Source organism: Globicephala melas, chromosome 9 (genome assembly GCF_963455315.2).
Source record: "Globicephala melas chromosome 9, mGloMel1.2, whole genome shotgun sequence".
Classification (NCBI taxonomy): domain Eukaryota; kingdom Metazoa; phylum Chordata; class Mammalia; order Artiodactyla; family Delphinidae; genus Globicephala; species Globicephala melas.
Window position 1 is genome coordinate 15317289 of NC_083322.1, and position 26152 is coordinate 15343440.

A 26152-nucleotide genomic window follows, 5' to 3' on the forward strand; every position below is an offset into this window, starting at 1 on the left:
CTGCCCAGGCCCACTCCCCAATCTCCAGTCTCTCCCCAGCTTGCCACGTCCAAGTGCTGGGGTGTTCGAGGGACCACACAGCTCACCCCGAGGCTGTCTCTCCACTATGATGTGACGGTGATGGACTGCGTACGATCTGCTGGCCTGATGGAGGGGAGCTGTCTTTATGGACCTCCCAGGTGTTGCAGGTGTAAAGGTTTGCTCTGTGGATCTCGGAATTGACGGCTCTCCACTTTCTCTCCTCGTCCTGCAGGTTGTTGTGTTATGCTTTGCCGTTGCATTCGGCACCTTCTTTCAGGGCTATGGGCCCTATCCTTCTGCCACCAAGATGGCCCTGCCCAGCCAGCATTCCATGCAGGAGCCCTACACAGCCTCCATTGGTAAGACAGCACTCAGCAACTTGGGAGGTGGCTTGTTTCTTTTCTCTTTCATTTCTCAAAGCTTGACTTACTGAAAGAAGTCTTATCTGAGAGTCTGATTTTTTTTTTTTTAGATGGGAGGACTTTACTGAACCACTTGGTTTAGAATAGCTATATGATAAACGTCCCTGGGTACAGAGCAGTGGTCTCAAAATCATTTATCCATAAAAATGCATATATATCCGTTCCTTGGGAGAAGGCAATTCAATATCACTGTTCCCTCTCCCCCATAAAAAACATTCATTGAATAGGCCCACACAAGCATCTGCCCCCGAATTAGTTACTCTGCAGTTAACTGTCATCGCTGTGACCGCCAAGACATTGCAGGAAGTGTTCTTGGCTTCTGTTTCCATATGAAAGTCTAATTTCTAAGAACTGGTAAAATTGTAGCTTCTCCACTGAAGGGAGGAAGAGAGCCATGGGGGTGTCTGGCGCCCAGGCTGCTGGGTCTCCCCTTGTGGCACTCACCCACTGGGCTGAGACACCCCTTGGAGTTCTCTAGAGCTCAGCAGAGCACAGTTTGCAAACTACTGCTCTAGACTGTGTTCCCTGGCAAATTCTGATGTCTTCTTTTTGAGTTCTGATAAGGGGGAGGGATGCGCATTTGGGGGGAAGGAGTGGGGAGAACGTTAAGTTTCCCATGACATTTTCAAGGAATTCAACTCAGTGGAATTGTATGCGACCATAGTAAGCATCTGTAAAATGAAATTAAAGAATCAGCCTGTCTTACAAAATATTATGCCTAAGATTTAGAAAATTTGGAGAATCAGGTGTCAGAAGTGAATGATCTCTTTTAAGTATGTAGGAAATAAAGAGGTGATATGTAGGGATCATAAAATAGATACACTAGTAAGAACAAGGGTGGAATTAGGGGGTACTGGATTTGGGGGGTAGGCATAATTTTGTGGTTCTGAAAGATCTGTGGTCTTTGCGAGGTAGGTGTATCCCTGCCAGATATATGACAGAAAGGCTAGGATTTCAACCAAATAATTGCAGTGGTCTCCCGGGAAATTCTTTTTCCCTAAGGGAATGTATCTCTAAATTTGATTGGAAGCCAATGGGAGCATAGTTTCTCTGTTGTAGAAAATTGCTACGAGCCATCTAGCTATGCAACTATCCTATAAAACAAAAGAGAATGTTTCCGTTGTTTGATTTGTGACTTTGGCTGTGTGTCTTCTCTCCAGTTTTAAATGAAAACACCGTTTTCTGCCCTTTTACCTTCTCCCTCTGCAAAACCTACTCACTGGGAATGCTTATTTTAGCTGCGTCTGGACATCGCCAAGTATTTGACTCCTATTGTCCACAAATTGTTTCCCCCAGATGGTTGGGGGTGGGGCATGGAGGGGAGTTTTGTTTTCAAAGCAGTGGGGTGGCAGTATGCTTCCTGTTTATTTGCTTTTCTATTGTTCTTCCAGACTTTTTATAATTGGTATCATTTTTCAATGCACAAAACTCTGAAATCCTGAAGCCTTTATAGGAAGCCAACTCCAGTTGGCACCCTGTGTCCTGGGCAACAAGAACCCATGAGTTGTCATCTGCTCCCAGCCCTGGGCATCGAGTGAGGGGATGTGATGTACCCCTGTGGTCTCTCGTAACACCTGTGTCTTTGCTTTGTTCTCAGTGAGATCCAGGAACCTGCTGATCTATGAGGAACATTCTCCCCTGGAGGAGCCATCCAGTTCGGCCTCGGCTGGGGAGCTTGGGCGCTGGGACAGAGGTTCCTCCCTGCTCAGGGCATCAGGGCTGGAGTCCAGGCCTGACGTGGATCTTCCCCGTTTCATTATATCAAATGAGACCAGCCTGGAGAAATCAGTGCTGTTGGAGCTGCAGCAGCACTTGTGAGTCAAATAGATACAGATTCACCTCCTCTGAGGCACCGACGATGGGTTATGCGTCAGCAACGTGCAGTGTGGGGTGTAGACTTTCCCACTGGCCTAGTCGTACCTTTGGCTTTTTCAAGACCTATTTCCAGCACCCGGACTCTGGAGAGACTATTGCTTGTGAACAGCTGCCCCTAGCAGAGATTGGGGAAGAGACCTGGTGTGAGCTGGCCCCGTGGCTGCTGCGCCACTGGGGAGCTGGCAGTGGTGGCTCCAAGAGTCGGGGGAAAGGGCTTGACTCCCTTCCTCCCTCAAAGCCTCACAAGTAAACATACAGTCCAGTAACAGCAGCGTACTCGCTATGCAAATGCAGCCTCAAGGCTTTCCCCAGCTTCCTTCCAACTACAGATACATATATGTCATGCAATATGTCAGTATGTAGTTTATGATTTATGTGTAAATAAACATGCCTTAATTATTTAGTTATAATTACATGTTAATATTGAAGGACACTTCGAGAGGCACTATGCCTGTATGTGTTTCCATATTGAAAATAACATACATTTGTCTCCAATTCTCCATGAGGTGTTTCCTTTAGATAGTTATGAGGAACAGTCCTTGTGTAAACACAAAGGCTTGTACAACTGCTGGGCTTGTTGTCACGCTGGGGAGATACCTGGCTACACCAAATGGCACGGGAAGGAGCGTCTGCGTCCAATCCTGGTTATACATGGTGTGGTTCGTGGTCTAGCTGAACTCTGCCTCTGTGCCTCCCAGAAATGATGCTATTCCAATGCAAGTGGGAAAGACTTTGTTTCAGATTCTTCAGTTTTCTTCCCCTAATGTTGCAGGGGGAAGTTTGTAATTATATATACTACTATATGTTTACATGATATTATACATGCATTTAGTGCTTTATTATTTATTATTATTATTTATAGCGCTTACTATTTCAAGCACTATGTAAATATGACATATACAGTAAATCCTTTGAAATACTTGAAGAGGTTAGACATTATTATTATTATTATTCCTATTTTAGCAAATTGTAGAGATGCCACTAGGAGCAGAGAAGAATCAGCTGCTCGACTACTTGACTCATGACACAAATCTTCTCTCCTCTTGTCTCAGCTATTCAAGGCCCCATTGAAATCCCTCTTGTTCTGGGATGTCTTCCTGATACCAGAGCCCTCATAGCCCTCCTCTGAATGCCTAGAGTCTTTCTAGGCTGTTACATAATTTAATAATGTATTTATTTTCTGTTATATATTTACTGTTATTTCAAGTTAGTTTGGGTTTTTTTTTTTTTTAGTCTTTATCTAGAATCTTTTAATCTCTATAAAGATTTCATCTTTATCTAGATTATTTTAAAAAATATTTATTCTAGACCAAGGATTGGTCTTTATCCTTTTATTTTCTCCCTCCTAGAGTTTAGCATAGGGGTGACTAACCATCCTCAAGAAATACAGTCGTTTAAAGCAATGTACAACAAATCAGTATCAAACTGCCATGTTTATCCTCTGGGCTGGAATGTCTGCTTTGGCATGAGGCTAGAGGCAGGAATGCGGATGACGGATAGGCTGGTAGCGGAAGACTTCGGGAACAGGGGAGAGGACGAGAAGCATGCTTGGGCCAGCCTGCAGAGTCGCAGTCATGGAATGATTGTGTCATCCTACCGAGCTTGAGGTAATTGGTAGTAAGACCTCTTTTTCCTTCTGATGCCTTCGCAGGGTCAGCACCAAACTGGAGGGGAATGAAACACTAAAAGTTGTAGAACTCGACAGAAGAGTGAACGCCACCTTTTAAAGAGACCGTCGCCACCTCCCTCTATCTCCTCACTCTACCTTTATGTCTCCAAACCGCCTTTGTCATAAGCTTTTCCTTTTTGCCACCTGATCTTGACCGAAGACCTGGATGTGCAGTCATGGCTTTGGATACGAGGACAGCCTGGGATTTCCACCCACGGTGAGAGAGCGCCTCCCCCCGGTCCCACGTCCCTCCCTGCAGAAGGGAGCCCGCTTCTCTCCCTCCCTGTTGCTTACTGCCATAGGAAATTATCTTAGGGTCAGGGGTGGGGCAAGCAGGCTTGTTTGTACCGACAGTGCCAAAAAGATACTGCCTGCTTCTCACCGGGGTGGGTGTGACCGCCTCTTTGAAGAAGAGCTGACGCTTGTTCGTTCAACTCGAGCCACAAAAATACCAGGATGCCTGTTGGAATCTGGCAAAGCACCGACTGACGTCCTGCCTTTGCTCAGCCTGGGTCTCTCCTGATGCTCTGCGCTGAGCCCCCGCTGACTGGTCCTCCGGCCCTGGAGCTGGAGCGAGGCGTCCCCTTCGTACTCTCAGGCCGCAAGTGCAATGCCTGAAGGAATCAGGCTTTTCTACTCCAGGCAAACCTGCCCCATCATGTTGCTTGTAGGATTTCTCCACAATCTGTGTCCCCACACGCCCCTAGTTCTGCCTCCTTGGCTTCTCCTCCCCATTTGTAAATAGTATTTATTAGCTCGCTGAGGCTTCCCTGGGCAACCACACTGAAGACATCCGGACGCCTCCCTCCAAGCTAGCAAAGTCTTCTGTTGGCCTTTGGAGCGAGGAGGGTACCCTAGGCTCTGGGATCCCCAATCTTTCCAGGCCATGTTTTGCTTTCTTTTCTTCTTTTTTGCTGGAGCCCTGTAATTATAGTTGGGAAATCTCCCTAAGCATGTGTCCTCCTGTAGAATGAACTCACAGGGAAAGATGGAGCAGTGCCTCGCTCGGGTCTGGGGCTCTGTGGATAGATGCTTTTTCTGTCCCATACCCATAACAGGGAAGGGAAGCCCTGTCCCTGACAGCAGGCGTTTCAGACAACCCTGCTAGCTTGTCTTTCTCCACCTCCCCTGACACTTCTGCTTTCCCCCTCCTCTTCTGCCTCAACACAGGAGGTGAGCCTGAGGCCTGTTCCTGGGGTCAGAGTAGGTGACATTTGTGTATCCACAGTCTTACCTTTTATAGTCAGGTTTGGCTACTTTGCAGCTCACCCAAAGAGACACGACCTAATCCCCCAACCTGCTCTTATTTTTTTTAATGATTAAAAGTAACTTTTGTAGTTTAAAAAAAAACTTTCCTCTTTCATACAAATAAGAAATGGAAATTGACTTTTTACGGTATAATGTAGAAGACTCCCCTTAAGTGTTTTTCCCTAGCTTGTAAAAGATTTCGTGTAAGAAATTTGCTCACGTTTTGTATTTTATTTTTAGTAGCAGCTGAAGCACCCTTGGCTTTAACTCTCACTCTGGCTCCGTTTCTGTCTCTCATCTACATTGTCATTGGAACCTGTACTTAGAAGAGATTAAGCTATACCTGGGCCTTCTGTTCCATAGCAGACACAGGATTTGGTGTCATTAGCATTTGCCGTCAGACCTCATAAGCAGATCTGGTACCTTTGGGGCTCACCGTCAGTGATTCCTCTCTCCCTACTGTGATGGAGAGAGTTCTGGCTGGGAGACAGCCAAATTCATCTTCTTAGCACTGGTGTAAAGCTGGATCAGGATTGCAGTGGTCCTGGCAGCCCTCTCGGTCCTCTGCACGCCTCTCACTGTCCCTTCCATTGGCCGGGGAGGGCTGAGACCGGCTGGGCTGTGCAGGAGGAAGGTTGCTAGCATGCGCCCTGCTTCTGTTTCTCTCTACCTTCTCCTCTCCTTCTCTTCTGCTCTAGACCCTCTTGGGCCTGGCTGGTGTCTGCTAACCATGGGCCACTACTGAACCATCCCTCTCTTTAAAATGTCATGTAATTATCAGACACAGGCAGCCTGTGTGCATGGGGAGGGAGAGGGCGGCTAAGAAGGTAAGAATATAGAATTAACTCAAGTAGTATTTGGACGATAAGAAAGGCAAGCTTTTGTATGTCAGTGGGAGTGGGTCAGCTTACCCACCTGACGCACTGGAACCAGATCGGGTTTTTAAGTCTCCTGGATTAGGCTGAGTAGAAAACCAGCTCTTCTGAAGAAGGAGGGAGAAGGAAAAGGGCAGCAAACTCCGAGCGCCTGTCTTTAGTGCCTTGAGGATTTTATTTCCTCCCTGACCTACCCTTGCTTGACGTCACTGTCTCCAGCCCTCCATACAGCAGGGCTTGATCTCTGGGAAACCGTTCTTCCCACAACTGAATCTGTGTCTAGAGACCAGGGACCTCAGCGTGAGAGCTCAAATGGCCATCGTAAGGGGATCCAAGGACCAACTGCTGCTATTATGAGAAAGACCTCTGCCCTCTACTCCTTGCTTGGGTGAGTAAGGGGAACTAAACAGTTATCCCTTTAGGAGGACGTAATGGAGTCAAGAGGATGCAGAAGAGTTGGATAATACCAGATTGGTTCCAAATAGTTAATGGGTGTGTGCACCTTTTCTGTTCCAGAGTTAAGCCCACAATGTCAGTGGATTTGTTTCCCTCCCCAGAGCCATCCCATAGATGAGTCAGTAATACCTGGTTAGCCCTGAAGGTGTCAAACAGTGGCAGCCTTTTGGTTTCTGAACCTCAGTTTTGGAAAATAAGAGACTGTTAGCACAACCATCAATCATAAAGAATCAATGTTAATGATAAACATATTAATATATTTTTCATTATGTCAACAGCTTTTCCTCTTTCCTTTCTTTGATTAGCTTAGTGGAAGAGATGTCTTTCAAAAGTTCAGAGAACACGTACTTTTTTACTGGGTGAGACCTGAGTAACCCAGACCCCCCAGTGAGGTTCTATTCACAGCTCTTGACTTTGCACTTAGAAATGGATACTGTAAATGAAAGGCCTCAGTACCAGGTTTAAGAAAGAATTTCTGTGAAGTGTTAGGACTCTGGAGCCTAGCTCACATAAAGGGAGTGTTATATAAGAATCTGACAGCTGAACTAGGTTGCTCCTTTTGGACAGGGGGTGGGGATGAGGTTTGACACCAGTACAGGCAGAATTAGATAACCTTTTTATGAATATAAATGATTTTGATTTAAAGACCTAATTTGTAGATTGTGAAAGCGGCTTTTAGCTCAACTTATTTACAAACCAACTGTGAGTACCATGTTTTTTTCTTCCTAAATCTCTCGGTTTAGCCTGAATGCCGAGAGAGGGCTGTGACTCTCGTGTGCCCTGGGAGCAGGGGTCTTGCATTGGTTCACCTTTGTTCTGGCAGTGAGTCACTGTCCAGTGACTCACTGAGGTCCCCGCTGAGGACCCACTGGTCCCCGCTGAGGACCAGTCAGCGGGGGCTCAGAATTTTTGACAGACGTGTTTTATTAAAATTTTTTTAGCACTTTGTGCCTCCTTCCTCCTCTGTCCTCACACCAAGCAAAAGACAAGGGTCAGAGGCCCTTCAGGGGCAGCTCCTCCGAACACACGTGTCACGTGAGCACGTTGCACACTCAGAGACCTCCCTCTCCCCGTCGAGGAGACAGAGCGTCCGTGCCGGCCTTGCTAACGTGGGGAGATGGGAGACGAGGAGAAGGCATTGGTCTCCCCCTTCTCTGCCAAGAGCTCTTGTCACTAGTTCGGTTCTGTTGAACCCAGTCTTTGAGGAACCTTTATTACAGACACCAGCTCTCCTGCTTGCAGTGCAGGCAGGACCTGTGAGACAGACCAGTAGCAGGTAGTGCCCTGGTCGGAGTCATTTTCTTTGAATGCTTTTCAGCTGAGACAATTAGGAGACGTGATCGCATAAGCCCTTCTGGGAGGGCAGCTACAGGAGAGAGTAGGGGGCTGTGAAGCAGCAAGAGACAGAGTTCAGATTTTTCATTCATTCATTGAGTCAGTCATTCACTCCCAAGGAAGAGTGTTGCAGAAGGCCCTAGTGAATATTGGGGAATAAGGGGACGGAGGAAGCTTCATTAATCAATAGCTCTTCAAAAGACCCATGTGCCAGCTCGCTCTCTCTCTCTCTCTCTCTCCCTCTCTCCCTCTCCCTCTCCCTCTCCCTCTCCCTCTCCCTCTCCCTCTCCCTCTCTCTCTCTCCTCTCTCTTCCTCTTGCGCAGGTACACGCACACATGCACACTCGCACACTCGCACACACGTTCCTCCCTCATATTGGACACTCGTTTGTGTCTTACATGTGCCTTATATTTGAATCCAGGATGACTGAGAACTACCTAGGGGCTGGGAGATTTTATATGCAGCTTTGTGGTACTAGACTGAGGTGGACATGGGAAAAGGAACTTCTTCCAAAGGCTCAAAAATGGTTTCCTAAAAGTGAGCCATGATCAGATTTGCACATCAGGAGCAAAGGAAGAGTTATGTCCATTAGGAAAATCCCATCTTGCAGAGGTGCAATCACATCAAAAAATGGCCAGCCGGGATTAAAGGTATTATAAATCCTCAGAGCAGAACACTTTCTCAGCTCAGAGGAACCTGACGCATTTGAGGATTAAGGCTCCATGTCTCCGTGGACAAAGGGTCAGCACCTACCACAGGACAAGACTAGGTATTGTTTCGTTTTGTCCTTTTGGGCAACATAAAATCTGGGAATGCTTCATTTTGTCTTGGTTTCTAGAAGGAAGGGAAATAATAATTCTCGAGCACCTACTAGATGCTGGGTGCTGTGCTAAATAAGTTAATTTTATAGAAAGAGAAAACAAGGGCAACGAATTACTATGAGATGGATAAACAGCTAAGCGATATGGAAAGTGCAGCAATTTGTGGGTCAGGTTGAGCAGATCTCTTTCTGCGCGAACACGCTGTAAACTTCTAAGGTCCTCTGGGCAGGGAATGCAGTGCCTACTCCCTAGGCTGGCCCTGCTGTGTAAAGTTCAGGTTTTTGCCTCACGCTGGAGATGTTCATCTCCTGTCCGGTTCATGCAGTCGTCTGTGAGCTCCAGCTAGCAGCCTTTGCATCCTGGAAAAGCACCACGAGCGGTTTTAGCTGTTTCTCTGTTCCTCTTCCTTACGCACTAGCTGGCTGAGAACAATGAACTTTTGGCACCGTGGACCCATGGCCTATGCTGTTCAGCAAATCTCCCTTTCAGATGAAACACTGTCTGAGTCTATGAAAAACACCAGCTCTCTTTGACAAATTGTGAGCCACCCTTTTTAAACAATGCTGAGCAGACTCCAGACTATAAGAAACCATGAGCTTTAATGTCTCTGCTGACAGGCTGGGCTTTGCTGTCTTTGGTTACACGTTATACAGACCAGCAGTGTTTAAGTCTGAATACATTGTGAGTCTATTATCTGTCATATCATGCTGTTTTTTATGGCTTTTTATTCTTTATCATAGCTAAGTAAATACCAAAAAAAGTAAATGCTTTGTAGGATACTTGTATTTAGTTTGGAAAAAAATGAATGGAAATTGTTATGCTTTTGTATTTCTATTTCTTGCAAATAAAATATTTTTTCTTAAATAGTGAAAGTTGAAAATCCTGATACTCTGTTTTTAAAAGCTTTTCATATAAGCATGGATCTGCCTATGTGCGCCTAACCATTCTTTCCTGACTATCTAGTCCACCTGAAAGAAAAGCCTCAAACCAGCAATTTATATGTTATCTAGCACTGAATCCAAGTCTCAGCTGGAGGAATATTGAGAAATGTAATTGTTTTTTCAGTCAGTCACAGGAGGAAAGACAGTATTCTCCGGAGATTTATGCTGCTTGACTGCTATTTTCGTTGTCTCCTACACCTGTTCTCTAACTAGATTTCAGAACTCCATGGATTTGATTTTGCTTTCCCCACCTCGGGATGCTTGAGGACTCCTTGGACCTGATGCAGAAGAGAAGGATCCTTCCTCATGTGAACAGTTGCAGAGGACACCTAACACATATTCACGCTCCAGAAATTCTGATGAAATGGTAGATAAAGGTCAATGCACTCGAGCAGAATCATCTTTATTCCATTGCAATCTCTGTATTCAAATTTAATTTTCTCTACTCAGAGAGAGTGGGGCTTCGTTTAGCCTTAGAAAGAGTATCCAAGATGTTAGAGACTAAGGACATGGACCGTGTTTACCTGGACCTCCACCCCCCTTGCCCACTTTTTTTAATCTCAGCAGAATGCCGAACCCTTCCTTGAGCTCATGGGTGCTTTAATCTCCTGCTGCCTTTCTTCTCTGAGCACCTTGACCTTCTCTTCTTCTGTTCCTATGCGAGGGTCCTTTCCCAGTGGAGGATTTTAGTCATACACCCTCCCTCTTTCTTATTCTGTGAGCCTATAATGGAAACCTCCTCCTTGACATTCTGATATCTTTCCAGGGGTGTGTGGAGGGGCCAAATACTCACCGGTTTGAAAATACTCTGTATTAATCGTGCCTTTGGATTTTCCGTGTTTCCAATGCTTTGACATCTGGGACCTTGCGGACTCGGGAGAGACTGCTCCTCACAGGGGTAGCCCATCACTAGACAAAGTAAAGGACTTGTCTATAAGCACAACTTTCATATGCAAGCCAACCAATCCACAGCCCGTTCCCCAACCGCTTCCTTTATGGGCTCTCAGGACCTCACTATCCCCCCCCAGCCTAATCGCCTAATCACCATGGCGAGGTACCAGACAACTAGAAACAATTGCTATACCTCAGAGCCCACTGAAATTTTTCACACTAGCCACCCTTAAACCCGCTTTCATTGCCTTGCTTGTTCCTTTCTGCAGAAACTACAGTAAAGCCTCTTGCCTAATTTTTCTCACTCCCTCTGCCTCCCAATCAACCCTGGTGCTTCCCTGCGTGGCCCTGCATGGTGTGGCAAGCTCCCTCACCTTGGGGACTGTGAGTAACAATCTACATTTTCTTTTTTTAAAAAAATTCAACAGCTTTAATTAAAAGTAATAATCATTATCACATATTTAGTAAGTACCCACTGTGTATTGAGATCTGTTAACTGATATAGGACAAATTGCAACACTATCATAAAGCTTGTCTACTTTGGAGAAGCTAGGAAATTATAAGACATTAACTTAAAAAATACTCAATGTTTATTAGTAAATATGTTGACAATGTTCCATATTCTTTCAACTTGATTCACCTCTCTGCTAATTAATATGTAGTCGAAATCTTCTTATAGATCACTTTTTGGAGAAAGGTGGACATTTTTTAAGCTTTTATTTTATTTCTTTACAAACAAACTGTCTTTTCAATGGCAATTGTCTCCTGATCTGTTGGCCTCACCACATCTAAATAATAATAAAACGTACCTTTTAAAACACATTCCTTAGGCATCAGAACGTCAAATCAGAGTCTGATCCCAGGCTCACAGGCATTTGGGTTTCACAGATGGGCCTATGACGATTTAGAGCAACGTAACACAGATTTATTGCCTCAGTTTACAGTGATTGTCACTTTTGTTCCAGAGAAAATAAACGAGACCTACACAGGTTGATGGGGCATGTTCACGGGAAAAAAAGTAAATCAGAACGCAGGTGTCTAGAGTGCTAATCTTGTGCACAGTTTCCAGGGTGAATCATACCTCATGTCTCTGAAAAGGAGAGCTTTCCAGGCAAGGGAACCATGGGATACAGTGCGGGGGCGGGGAAAGCAGGTTGGATTCAGGAGATAAAGGTTATGGGTTCTTGCCTCGTAATACCATTAACTTGTTGACCTTGAGGAAAAAGGAGACACTTACTGGGTGCCTGTTATGTACCAGGTGATTTTCATGTATTATCTGTGATCTTGTTTATTTCCTCTAGAACATTTATGGAGGATATATAATTATCCCCTTTCACAGTTGAGGTAATTGGGGTTCAAAAAATTAAAACTCTTACTCAAATTACCATATGGCAAATTAGGTGCTGATGAGAGATTTAAGCCCTGGTCTTTGCTGACTCCAAGGACATAGTCTTTGAACTACACTATGCTGTTTTTTAGGGCTTGAGAATTTGTACTTGTAAAAATACAGGAGTTAGCCTAGATCAAAGGTTGCAGACCTTCAGCTCATGCACAAATGCTTCTGGTTTGGCCCTATGATGATTCAAACATTTAAATATTGCTGGTTAACTTTCAACCTTCAAAGATTTCTCACACAACTCCAGATTTCCATATTCCCTTGAAAGACTTGGAAGACGTGGCAGTTTCAGGAGCTGAATAATGGTGGCCCTTAGATGGTGTAGGTCATCTCTGCCTGGCCACATTTCCCACGCCCAGGCTGGTTCACTCATTTATATCACTTACCTGGTCCTTCCGTCGTCTGAATTGACAGCCTCTGGACTAGATGGTGGCTGACTTTCTGGGATTCATGAGAGAGGGAATAAAGGAAAAGATACTGTATTGATGGTGGGACTAGGAGGTGAGGAAGGTGGTTAGTTTCACCCTGAGGGACAGGAAGTGAGAGGCCTGAGTAGGGAGGCAGTTGGGCTGTGAGTGGGGGAGGAGTCTACCCAGTGATCGCCTTTATAGGCACTACAGGAAAAAACAATTTGCAATCCGGGCTCTGTTCTCCTTAGTCCCAGAGATAAATCTTCATTCATCTCAAATTTTAGATTAAAAATCTTTTTAATGATCCCCGTTGCATAAGACCCTGTGCTTTCCACGAAGTGCTTCCTCATGCCTTCTAATGTAACTTGCTGATGGTCCACGAGGAAGGTGGAGCAATTGTTATTGTCCCTGTCGCTCAGCTGAGGAAGTGGAGGCAGTTAGAGAGGCGAATGGCTCCACGTTAGGTTACACAGTGGATGAGTGCAGAGGAGAATCACAAACCAGCTGTCCTGATTTCCAGCCTAGTACTAGTTCCTTCAACCATGCCTGATCTGGGGCAGGTGACACTCTAGCTATCATCCATCACCTCTCTAATGGAATCACTTGGCAAGGTGGCACTGCCACATTCTTTTGCCTGGAATTCTCAGGATTGATTTTTAGCCCAGGATTTGGGACATTCCCAAAGGCTCCTGTCTCTACAGGGAGGGGAAAAGAAGGCAGATGGCTCATTTCAGTTCTTTCCTGCAAAATAATCCAAGCCACCATTTGCGAGGCTGCTTACAACTTGATCCCTCCCTTCATCATTTGATGAGCCTGGGCAGGTCGCACAAGTTGATGTTGTCTTCCAATGGGCACAGCTGTTGCTAGATCTTCTGGCCATGTTAAAGAAGAGTTCTCGCCCCAGGAGGAGCCCATGTGTTCCCCCTCCTCCCTCTATGCTGTCATTTTTCGATGGAGGAGCAAAAATAACCATTGAGGGGTACCATGAAAGCTGCTGGAGAGGCTGCTGTGCTGTTCTCCAAGAAGTCTGTTTCAAAATGTTTATCGTTTCTTAAGTGAAAAGCATTTGGGAATCGGGGCTGCCAGCGTGTTCGTAACTAATGTCCTCCCCAATATTACTGCAAGACAGATGGCAAGTTGAGTTTCCTGATGGGTCCATGTGCTTGGGCTGGTTCAAAGAAAACAACTTCCCCCCAAAGAAGAAATGTAAATTTATAATCGCGTACATATTTAGAGACCACCAGGATGGAAAAGGCGCCTCTAATCCCCCCAATATTTTCTTTCTTGGCTTCATTATCATTTAAATGCTTTCAACGGATGATACAACTTTTTATCCTGGTTTGAGATAGTTTAAATTGTAAATGAATGCAGAAAAGAAAATACAGTTGAAATAGTATGTGCAATATTGCATACATAATTCCATGCAATCCTACCCCAGGGGCAGTACTTGACAGGGGATATAGGTTGAACCAGGAGGGGTGCTTTAGAAAAGGTCAATGAGAGTCAGGGTCTGCATGTATGGTGTAACAGGGAAAAGAGAGAGGTGGAACTCGTGCTATCGAAACCCACGACAAAATTTTCCTGCAATACAACTAAATTTTGAAATATGTAATATTCAGAATTCAATGATATTGTCAGTGATATTGTCCATAGCTAAAAAAATTAGAGTACTAAAAAGCTTTTATTGAAAAGTAGCAGTCCATTTTTCTATATCTTTTCCATCCACCAGTCCTACTTCTTGGAAGCAACCAAATTAAATTTCTTCTTGCATTTATTTCTATATTTGTAAATAATGTGTTTATGTTCTAATATTTTATGTATAAATTTTAGACTCTTACTGTTAGTTCTTTTCATGGTATATAAGAATTTTACCACCATCACACACACACACGCATTTCTGTCCCCATGTGGCCTCTCTTTCATATTACCAGCCTTCCTCAAAGACCTGAATGGCTATTGTCCATTCTCATGCATAAAACAACATTGACGATGTATAATGATTAGTTATAAATCTGAGAGTCAGGGTAAGCGAATGTTCATTTTGTTTAACCCAGTGTTCTTCAAACTGAGGGCCAAAGGGCTGGGAAATCAATTTCATGTATTTTTAACCAACAATTTCCAAAGAGAAACAATAGAATGGAATAGAATGAGGTTGGGATGGAATGGGTTAGAATGGAATTTCACTGAATAAAATAGAAAATATCAGAATGCATTTAGTAGAGATTAACACTGTTTCATGTAACATTAATTTCAGTTCTGTTTGTGTGTATGTAAGCGTTGTTCTGGGTCACAGCTTAAAAGTTATATCTTTCTGAGGGTCCCAATAAAAATGTTTTAAATTCTCAAAAAAAAGAGCATTCATGTATAGCACATAGAGTATAGCAAATATTTTATAATAACTTTATATGGAGTATAATCTATAAAAATATCAAATCACTATGTTGTACACCTGAACAACACCTGACTATTGTAAGTCAACTGTACTTCAATTAAAAAAACTGACTGAATTCTCTCTCTTTACGGAGATAGGATGATAAGTTAGTGTTTTCTTGTTAGGGTTCCCAAAGGGTAGTATTTGAATACCTGGGACCATTCAAGTTTCTTAAGAGGAAAATATTTCTATGTCCTGACAGGGGAATGTGACTGTACAGGTATTCTGGGATCATGGTGGGGAACGGCACCGGGGAGAGTCTAATCGTTCAGTATGTGGTTTATTTCATCCTCCTGTTTTCGTCCCATGCCTCCCCTCTGTTTTCTTCTGTCTCTGGTGGCTTAAGCTGTGTTCTATTTGGATTATCTCCATCAAAGAACCTCCAAGAATCTTCCAGATGATTCAGCACTTGTTCTCACCCACCATTGCCTAACTGATGTTGTAAAGGCTGGCACCAAGGACTGGCCGTGAGTGAGTTTTTCTCTTCTCTGCCCAAACTCCATCCCCCTCTGACATTGCCAAGCCTGCAGTGGTCTCTGATGCTGTTTTCATTCCTCTAGAGGTGCCTGAGTTTTTGCACGAACCAAGGTCATGTAGCTCTGCATGTCTGAAAGGGTAGGTGTTGTTAACAAGAGCCAGAACTTTGGACCCAAATTTTAAAACAATTTCTAATCTGGGATTAAAAATATATTAGAAGTCCCACTTTCATGTCCTGGGTGAAAAGTGGGAGAGGATGACATGGCAAAGAGGAGACCTCCCATCAGGACCGCATGGCATTTCACACACGTAAGTTTTGCTCCCTTTGCCTTTCCTGGATACCTGATCACAGGAGCCGTGGAGGCAAAATTAAGAGGATGAAGTAGGTGGTAGCAGATAGAGGCAGACCACTTGGTGTGATGGAATGCCTATTTTTAGGTCTAAAACCTTGCCTTTCCAATCATAGATTGAGGAAGCTCTGGCTTGGCAATATATCTAAAAGTTTCTGTTGACACTTTGGAGTGTGACTGTCGTGAAGTGAGCGCAAAGTTAGAATCTGCCCCAAGTCATAGGAAGCAAGAGTACACTCTGCCCTGAGTTAATTGATTCGCGTGTGGAGTAGTCCATTCTGTTCTGGGTACTGCATTTCAAAATACGTATCATAAGCCTTCTTAGGTATTGACAAACTTTATCAAAATGGTTGTGTCAATTTACACTTCCACCAGCAATATATATGTTCCTGTTTGCCAATACTCTCACCAATGCTTGATGTGATCTGATTTTAATTTTTGCTACTCTGACGGGTATAAAATGACATCTTGTGGTTATGACTGAACTAAAACACACTTTTTATTCTTTTGAAACATAATGTTTTTATTCTTTTCATGAACATTTAACTTAAACATTTAAAATTAATCAGTATGTTTACTCTCCCCCGAGCAACCTAAGAACCTCAGCATGCCTTAATTCTGAGCAGTTCTCCAATTTTCAGGAAATTTTTGTGCGATATTTTAGTTGTACAGTTGGTCCTCATGTTTTACAGAGAGCTTATCTGTGACTTTGTCTACTCATTAAAATTTACTTGTATCCCCGAAATCAGTCCTCACAGCACTTTCATGATAATTCATGAACTTGTGCAGGACAGCGAAAAATGTGAGTTGCCTGATGCATGTGAACCCAGTGAAGGTTGAACAAGGTGACACTCTGCCTTCTTATTTCAGCACTCATGTTGTATACAAGTGTCCTTTTTGTGATCTATTTAGTGTCATGTTTTCTGCATTTTTGTGCTTTCTGGAGTGATTTTGCTGTTTAAAATGGCCCCCAAGCATAGTGCTGAAATTCTGTCTGTGTTACTAAGTGCAAAAAAAGCTGTGATTTGCCTTATGGAGAACGTATGTGTTAGAGAAGGTTCATTCAGTCATGAGTTACAGTGCTGTTGGCTATAAGGTCAATGCTAATAAATCAACAATGCAGTACATTCAGAGAAAGGAAGAGGAAATCCTGACCTGGACACGAGTCTACTCGGAAAAGTGATAAAGTGGGCTTCCCTAGTGGCGCAGTGGTTGAGAGTCCGCCTGCCGATGCAGGGGACACGGGTTCGTGCCCCGGTCCGGGAAGATCCCACATGCCGCGGAGCGGCTGGGCCCGTGCACCATGGCCGCTGAGCCTGCGCGTCCGGAGCCTGTGCTCCGCAACGGGAGAGGCCACAACAGCGAGAGGCCCGCGTACGGCCAAAACAAACAAACAAACAAAAAGTGCTAAAGTAACATCTATGAGTGATGAAGCTATGGAAAAGGTGGAAGAGCAGCTAAGTTTCTGGATTCATGAGATGAGAATTGATTAAAAAAAAAGCACAGTAGACATCATTGTTATGAAGCTGGAAGCCAAAGAAATTTATGGTCGCATTACCCAGGGTTAGGATAATGTTAAACCCCTCTCAGCTAGTGCAGGCTGGCTCACACATTTCAAAAAGCTATAAGATGTGGAAAAATGTTAAAGTTGCAGGAGAGGCAGGTACTGCAGATCAGGCAGCTATGAAAGAATTTTAAAAATACCTGCTAAGGGTTATACAGGAAAAGGGTTAGATGAGGGTCTTGTTCTAAGATTTAATTTGTCTGTAATTGTCTTTTATTTTTCATAAATCTTAAAAGAGAGTTTTGCTGGGTATACAATTTTATTTTATTTTAATTGAGGTATAATTGTCACATAACATTGTGTAAACATTACAGTGTACAATGTATTGTTTTGATATCTTTATATATTGCAATATGATTACCATGTTGACTAACACCTACATCATGTCACATAATTAACATTTCTTTGACACATTTATTTTTTTTAATTATTTTTAAAAATACTTATTTATTTATTTTTGCTGTGCCAGGTCTTAGTTGCAGCACGCAGGATCTTCATTGCAGCATGCAGGATCTTTAGTTGCGGCACGTGGACTTCTTAGTTGCGGCATGCAAACTTAGTTGTGGCATGAGATCTCTTAGTTGCAGCATGCATGTGGGATCTAGCTCCCCGATCAGGGACCGAACCAGGGCTCCCTGCATTGGGAGCACAGAGTCCTACCCACTGGACCACCAGGGAAGTCCCTCTTTGACACTTTTAGATTGACAGTTATTCTCTCTCAATATTTTGATTCCACTGTCTTTAGGGTTCCTACCTTGCTGTTGAGAAATCAGTTCTTGATGATCTGAAGGTAATCTGGCCTTTTCTCCTGCCTGCTTTATGATCTTTTCTTTGTCTAATAATAAACTCAGTGCTTTATTTATTGATCTTACTTGAGATTCATTGTATTTCCTTAATCTGAGGACTGGTATGTTTCATCAATTTTTGGAAATTCTCTGCCAAAATTTGTCTTCTCAAATATTGCCTCTTCCCTTTTCCCTGTGTTAACTCCTATGGAATTCTGACTACTCTTGTTCCAGACCTTATTCTATCTGCAGTATCTTAACCCTCATATTTGTCTTCCTGTGGGCTATCACTTCATATTTATTTTCCAAGTTAATGAGTCTCCTTACAATTGTGTCTAATCTGCTGTGCCACAGGTTGTGTTTTCTGGAACCAGATGGTAGAATTGAGTTTGAGGTATGAGCTGTTTATTAAGGATCAAAACCTGTGAAAGGAAGGAGAAAGAAGAAGGACTGGGTGGAGGGAAAAAGCAAACTGCAGTGAAGTCCAAAATAATCCTTGGCTAATCCATCAGGGAGCTCAGAAGTGAATATCTCCTGTCAGAGCTGTCCTGCACTGGGATGGAGCCAACAGGGTCTTTGTATCCTTCATCACTTAGTCACTGGATACAGGCTGCTCCAGTGACCTTGGCAAATGCAGCTTTCCACATCTGAGGCAAACTCTGAAGGAGGTGACAGCTGGAGGCAGACTGATGACCGTACTCCTTGCAGTTGAATAAGTCCTTCCTTGAAGGGGAACGTTGATGGCTCAACTTTGAGTCTATCACATGTTGCTTAATCTGTCTACAACATTTCTAATTTCAATTATTTTTTTCCTGAAACTCTACTGGGTTTTTTAGAAAAGGCCTAGTTGTTTTGATTGTCATTTGTTCTTACATCACACTTTCAATATCTTCTGTTGTTTTTTAAACATATTAGACATAATTATTTTATATTCTGTATTAATAGTTCCCAGATCTGAATTTTTGGCAGGATGATTCTGCAGTTTGTTTTTCTGTGGACTCTTGCTTATGGTGCCTTGCCTTTTTATGGATTTTGTGAAATTTGCTTGTGAATTCATCTTTTTTGAAACTTCTTCTGTGGAAATGCAGTGAGACCTAGATTTAACCTGTGTTCCTCCAAAGAAAATCTGCTTTTATCTTACCAGGTACCAACCTACCTGGCACTACTTTAAACTAAATCTCCAGTTTGTGTTCAGATCATTAGCTGTGTTCATTTAATTAGTATGAATTCTGACCCCAAAGCTATACCAATGTGATGAGAAATTTTCCGAGGAGATTTTCTTCTTCTTCTTCCTCATCTTCCTCCTCTACCACCTTCTCTTCCTCTTCCTGCCTCTCCTCCTCCCCTTTCTGTATTGTATTTAACTGCTCACCAAGCAACCACACTGCAGTCAACCCTATCCACTTCCTCTGTGGTGTGGGCTTTTTCTAGACCTCCCACTGTAGATGCAATGTTTCAGGGATTTTGGCTGTGTGTGGGTCTTCATTCCAGCTTATCACCCTGTTTAGGTTTAGTCTCCTGTTCCCCAACTCCACAGTTCATTAAACATCCATTCTAGTTAACAAGGGATCAGCTTAGTGAAGGATTTTAATGAATAAATCAGACATTCATTTAAAAAAATATTATCTGTCTTTTATCCAGAACTGTAGGTGGTCTATACCAAGGGAAATGTCTTTGGACAGCTAGTCCACCATATTGCCAGGAGTTAAGTTGATGAGCTGTGTAGTCTTGGAAATATCTCAAACATTCTAGGCCTCAGTTTGGCCATCCATAAAATGCAGGGGCAACACTGATTGTGTTGATTTATAAGGCCTTTCCAGCCCTAATCCTAGATTATATATAATCCTGTAATCCTATATATATAAGACCTTTATTACAGGCATACCTCAGAAATGTTGTAGGTTCAGTTCCAGATCAGAGCAATAAAGTGAATATTATGATAAAGCAAGTCATACAAACTTCTTGGTTTCCCAGTGCATATGAAAGTTATGTTTACACTATTCCATATACTATTAAGAGTGCAATAGCTATGTCTAAAAGAAAGTCCATGCCTTAACTTAAAAATACTTTATTGCTAGAAAATGCTAACCATCATCTGAGCCTTCGGTGAATCATAGTAGTAATATAACTTCAAAGATCACTGATGACATATCACCATGACAAATATAATAATACTGAAAAAGTTTGAAATATGAGAATTTCCAAAATGTGACACAGAGACACCAAGTGAGCAAATGCTGTTGGAAAAATAGCACTGAGAGTCTGACTCCACAAGCCTTCAATTTGTGAAAAACGCCGTATCTGTGAAGCACAATAAAATAAAGTATGCCTGTATGTGAAACAGATTTGTCTTCAAACAGCAATATTAGAACCCATAAATAGAGTTGGAAAACAGGAAATGTTTAGCTCAGCTTAAGGAATCACAGACAAATCAAGTGGTTCTATAATGGGGTTTGGCCCCAGAGATATACTCCTATCTTAGAGTTATTGGGTTGGCCAAAAAGTTCATTCGGGCTTTTCTGTAAGACGGAAAAACCCGGATGAACTTTTTGGCCACCTTAGGGCAGAGATCCTGGAGACAGACAGTCGGTTCAAAATCCTGACTCTGCAGTGCACTACTTTAGTGTCTCAGGCAAGTCTCTTAGCCTCTGCTTCAGTTCCTTCATGTGCAAAATGGGGATAAAAATATTACCTACCTTACAGGTTATTGTGAATATAGAGTGAGTTAACAGAAGTAATATGTTAATAATTGTCACATAGTATACACCACGTAAGAGTTAGTTATAATTATTATTATTGTGTATATAAGGTTTCTAGACAGAGATTCCTCATAGAGTAGAAATATACCTGTAATTTTAAACTTTCTATGGATTGCCACTGCTGCAACAAAACATTCCTTAATAACCCTACCCACCCCCAAGCTTTCCCGTCTGGAAACTACTGTAACACCATTGGTTTATGTTGCAAGAGCATTGGGGAACTATGTTACTTTATCAGGTACCAACATTCACTTCACGGGAACTGCCCAGATTGTGGTGCCCAGGAGAAACCAAGCTTCCAGATCAATGGTTCTCATACCTGACTATATGTTAGATTTGCCTAGGAAGCTTTTCTCAAAATATGGATGCCTGGGCTTCATTCCAAGAGAGTCTTGAGTAATTTGGTCTGAGGTGAAGTTCAGCCATCAGTATTTCTTACATGCTTCCACTGAGATACTCACATTTTGAAATTTGTAAACATTCCTATCCACCTTAATGGCTATCTACATGCAAAAGAATAGGCAGGTAGGGAGGAGGAAAGAATCTGTGGGGTTTTCTTGTTTTCTTTTCTCTTTTTTTTGGCATAGAAAAATGTAAGTGGCCAAGACAAGCATGAGGAAATGAAAATAGGTACATGAAATTGTGGGTGGAACAGAAAATGAAAGAAATCACTAAATTACTTAGGGCTACCAAGAATGCCTCAAAATCCATGTAACATTTCCCCATCATTTTCTCAAGCTCTAGGTTAGATGAATGGGTTTGGGGAATATGATGACTTGAGTACAGATTTCAGACTCCCTAATCTTTCTGCTTTTTGCGTGGGCAACTCAGCTGCTAAAGTAACTGGGGCCAAACATTGGAACTTGGTAGACAGTCCATATAGGACCATCCCCCAAATTAGGAAGCTGGTAGACAGGTCAGATAACTATACCAGACAGGATGGTCCCTACACCAGAAAGCTGCAGAGGAGGCCTATCGTCTGCTTAGCTGCCTTGGGTAACCAACTGGCTGAGCCAGTGGATCATTTTGGAGCTGGCTGGGAGAGAGGCTGCCTGTTCCTACTTACTCTGGCAGAGTCCCTTTGCACCAGAGGGGTTCTCATGGTACTCCCTTCTTGACCAGCCTTTTTGCTGCAGGCCTCCTGGAGGGAGAAATGATACCCTCCTTACCTTTCACTTCTTGACTACTTCTACCTAAGAGGCCCAACAGCCTGACTACACTGGTGTTAAGGACACCACAGGCTGGCTGGCACAAGTAGGCAAAGAAACATCACCAGCCATTTATCACTAGCCATTGAAGGAGATAGAGATGTTTGAGAAGGTGACTTCAGGCTGAATCATCAGATTAGGTTCTTTGTATGGAAGAACTGAAGACAATGTTAATAAAAAATATAATGAGGGCTATTAAGGTTATTTGCTTAAAGAACAAATTAGAGTTTTTGGAATCAAAAGAAATTCTGAATTTAAAAATTTATTAGAGGGACACAGAAAGTTTGTTTTCTTTAGCTTTGTCCCCTGACAGCCATACCAACATTCCCACAAGATAGTAGTTGAGTTAGCCATTAGCTTCATCCTTTTCAAACTCATAAAACATGTCCAATTCATTTCATTTCCCCCATTTTTTTTAGTAGTCTTCATTACTTGCTTCTGAACTCTCTTAAATCTCACCATATCTTCTCTTAGAGTAACGTCAATTTAAGCAGCACGGTGGAGCTAGTGTGTTCAATGTGATTACATATCCCTACAGGAGGGAAGAAGTGTCCACCTCATCACCTGCCAGAGTAACACTCAAAGCAAATCACAAAGTCCTTTTGGGCTGTAGGGAACAAATGCATCTCCTTTTGTATGAGTTACAACTTTCTGCATAATGTGTTTTCTCCTCTTCCTTCCTACTTCCTCCCATCTCAAAGAACTCTTCCAGAGTGGTTTTAATAGTAGTGTTTCTGTTGTTGTTATTTAATGCTTATTGAGTAATGGAACAGGAAACACATCAATGAGCTCTTGACTACCAGACACAGTTACCCATTAGCTTTGATGAAGTGATGTTTTGGAAAACGTTCAACATTCAGATTGGCAAATTCGCATGAAATTACTTTCAGAGACAGAAAAACATCAAAAGAGCCATATCTATTCCTGAGAGAAGGGGAACACATGCGTATGTTTAAGATGGTCTGCGGTTATACCCTTTGAAAGTGTTCTTGTTGCCATTCCTCTTTCTTCCCTGAGGCTGATCACCATCTGGAAGGGAAGGAAGGAAGGGAAAGATAGAGAAAGAGAGAGACGGGAGAGAAAAATGAAACACTTCAGTAGTAAGGGCATTATTCAGGCTGCTCTAGGACAGCAAAATATAGGATAAGGTGGCAGCCTACCTCAACTCTCCCGTTTCCCCCTCATTCATAGTTATTATATCGTTGGAGTGAGAAAGAATCTTAGAGAATTTCTATTTCAACTCTTTCGTTTTGTAAATAAGATAACTAAATATTAGAGGAGTTAGGTGACTTGCCTGAGGTCACACAACTACTTGTGATAAAGATAGAGCAAGCAGGGCTCTGGCTTTCTCACCCGGCATCCTTTCCACTACAAAGTCCTTCTGCAAAGGGCTTTGACAATAGAAGGTTTGGTATAGGTTTTCATAGTTGTCATTCTTGTCCAGTTCCCATTTTCCAACTGAAAGGAAGCCAACAAGTTTGAATGCTCAGGTGGTATGGTCTGAATGCAGGTGGTCAATGGAACGCTATCCATGGTGAGCCAGAGGAACTTCTCTTCATGTCTCAAAATGGCCTACACATGGGCTGAATGCATTTCCTGGTCCCAGTAATAATATCTTCTTTAACTCAATAAATTGGAACCTATTGTAAACCTTAAACTTAGGCAATGTTTTATGTCAGTTGTATCTCAATAAAACTGGAAAAAATAAATTGACTGATACAGACTCCAAAGGAGTAAACATTCAGGAAACCTTAATCAATCAGTTCAGCAGCCTCTGACACAATAGCTGGTCAATTATAATTTGTGGCAATGGGCATAGTTTTATTGGGTTCTGTAGGAGAAGCCATAGAACCATTGAACTTGTTGCCTTTAAGTTGCTGTCACTTTAAGTTGGTGGAGATACATAGGAAACAATGAAATACTTTAAGTATTAAGTAGATGCTAAGGGAAGTGTACTATAATGTTCCTCAACTGATTCCAAGAAACTAAATCTTCTGTCATTTATCTTCAAAGTTAATTTTTTTGCTTTAATTTATATGGTTGTCTAAAAAATTAGTGTATGTCAATTCTGCGTGACTTGGATTACCTCTCATTACTAAATGACCTGTAATTTCAGGAGCCCCATTTACACCGATCACCAAGTAGCACTGTTTTGTGACTGTGGGCTAATGAGTAAAGAATAGAGGTGGAATTATTATGTATATGATGCCTTTGTGCTAAGTAAGGCCAAGTGGCATCAGAATGGGCTGTATGAGCAAAGGCTTAATAGTAATTTCAGTGTAGAAATATGACCAGAGAGCTGAGTAGTCACAAAGCACCCATCTCAGGAGCCTGCTCTGGAGCAAACACGACCATATTCTTGTTGAAAGTGGTGATTCGGTTTGAGGAAAACAGTGCTATTCATCACACATAAATATTGTGATTTTGAATATCTGGGTTGTGTGCTTTTGTATTGTATTTGAAATTTTGGGGGGGGTCTTTATAACTAATATAAAGACTTTTGCCTTGTTTTGCCAAACATAATTAAAATTATAATAGAAAGAATTTAAATGAATCTGCGGGAGTCTGTAAGAATCTTTTTTCCTTTAAGAGAGTTCAGTATATGAGGGAAGACTGAAAAACAGTAGTATAAACTATGAGTCAAATAGGAGTTCAAAGAAATGTAACACGAGCTGCTTTCACACCCCTTGGATAGCAGTGCTGGACAAGGAAGGGTACCTTACCGCAATCCAATTAAAGACCTGACTCGCTTGAAAGAAAAGGGGAAATGCCCATGTTCTCACGTGCAGCTCCCTAATGGTGGATTGGCCTGGATGAGTATTGCTGACTGTGCTTGGCTCGCCCAAGGGACTGTGAATAATAACAAAACCAGACCTCTGAGCATTCTGTTTTTGCTGCAAGCAAACTCTCGTCCTAAGAGCACGAGCATTTGTCCTCAGGGAACTTTTCTCATTCCAATCAGCATCATCTGAGGGAGGCAGTCGGAAAATGGAAAGCTCTTTGGCAAGTAATTCCACCCTGTAATTCTTCATTATCTTTGATGAATGAAGAGGAAAGAGCAAGCTCCAACGTCCTGAAATCTGGAACAGGGATGGCATCTTAGTGGAGAAGCTCCATCAAGAAGTTATTTCTTCCCTTGCTTTGCAGTTGCCCCTGCCTGACTCCTACTCATTTGAACTCATCTTCTTAGGAGAATGTATGTTCCTTGCTCAAGGTCTGAGACGTAAAGTCAAAGACAGATTTAATAATTTGTGGTCTCAGCATAAATTTATTTTAATTTTTTATTTTAATTTATTTTTTTTCCCCTCAAACATGGTTCTTAACCCCTTGTTTCAGAGGATTTCCACAAGCAGTTTTTAAAAAATTTTTTATTGTGGTAAAAAAGAATAACATAAAATTTACCATCTTAATCATTCATATGTTTCAGTAGTGTTAAGTATATTTACATTGCTGTGCAGTGAATCTCCAGAACTTTTTCATCTTGCAAAACTAAAACTCTGTATTCATTAACATTCAGATAACTCCTCATTTCCCCCTCCTCCTGGCCCCTGGCAACCACCATTCTATTTTCTGTTTCTGTGAATTTGACTATTCTGGGTATCTCGAGTAAGTGGAATCATACAGTATTTGTCTTTTAGTGACTGCCTTATTTCATTTAACATAATGACCTTAAGGTTCATTTATGTTGTAGCATATATCAGGATTTCCTTCCTTTTTAAGGGTGAATAATATTCCATTGTATGTATAGACCATATTTTGTTTTTCTATTCATCCACTTGGGTTACTTTCATCTCTTGGCTATTGTGAATAGTGCTGCTATGAATGTGGGTGTGTAAATATCTCTTTGAGATCCTGCTTTCAATTCTTTTTGGATATATACCCAGCAGTGGAATTGCTGGGTCATATTATAATTTTATTTTTAATTTTTTGAGGAATTGCTGCAGTATTTTCCATAGTGACTATACTATTTCACTTTCCCGCCAACAGTGGACAAGGGTTCTAATGTTTCCATATTCTTACCAACAGCTTGTAATTTTCTGGGTTTAAAAAAATTTTTTTAATAGTAGCCATTCTAATGCATATGAGATGAAATCTCATTGTGGTTTTGATTTGCATTCCTCTAATGATTAGTGATAGTGAGCATCTTTTTATATGCTAGTTGGCCATTTGTATATCATCTTTGGAGAAATGTTCATTTAGGTCCTTTGCCCATTTTT

The 26152-nt window shown here is 42.3% G+C and overlaps 1 protein-coding gene across 1 annotated transcript in view; it reads left to right on the plus strand.

Moving 5' to 3' along the window:
- The window catches only part of CREB3L2 (cAMP responsive element binding protein 3 like 2), a 118634-nt gene extending 109038 nt beyond the window's left edge, over positions 1-9596 (plus strand). The window contains exons 10-12 of the mRNA XM_030853935.3: positions 254-380; positions 2041-2257; positions 3970-9596. Of these exons, the coding sequence (XP_030709795.2) occupies positions 254-380; positions 2041-2257; positions 3970-4045 (420 nt within the window). The 3' untranslated portion in view covers positions 4046-9596. The remainder of the gene's footprint in view (positions 1-253; positions 381-2040; positions 2258-3969) is intronic.
- Positions 9597-26152: the final 16556 nt, after the last annotated feature.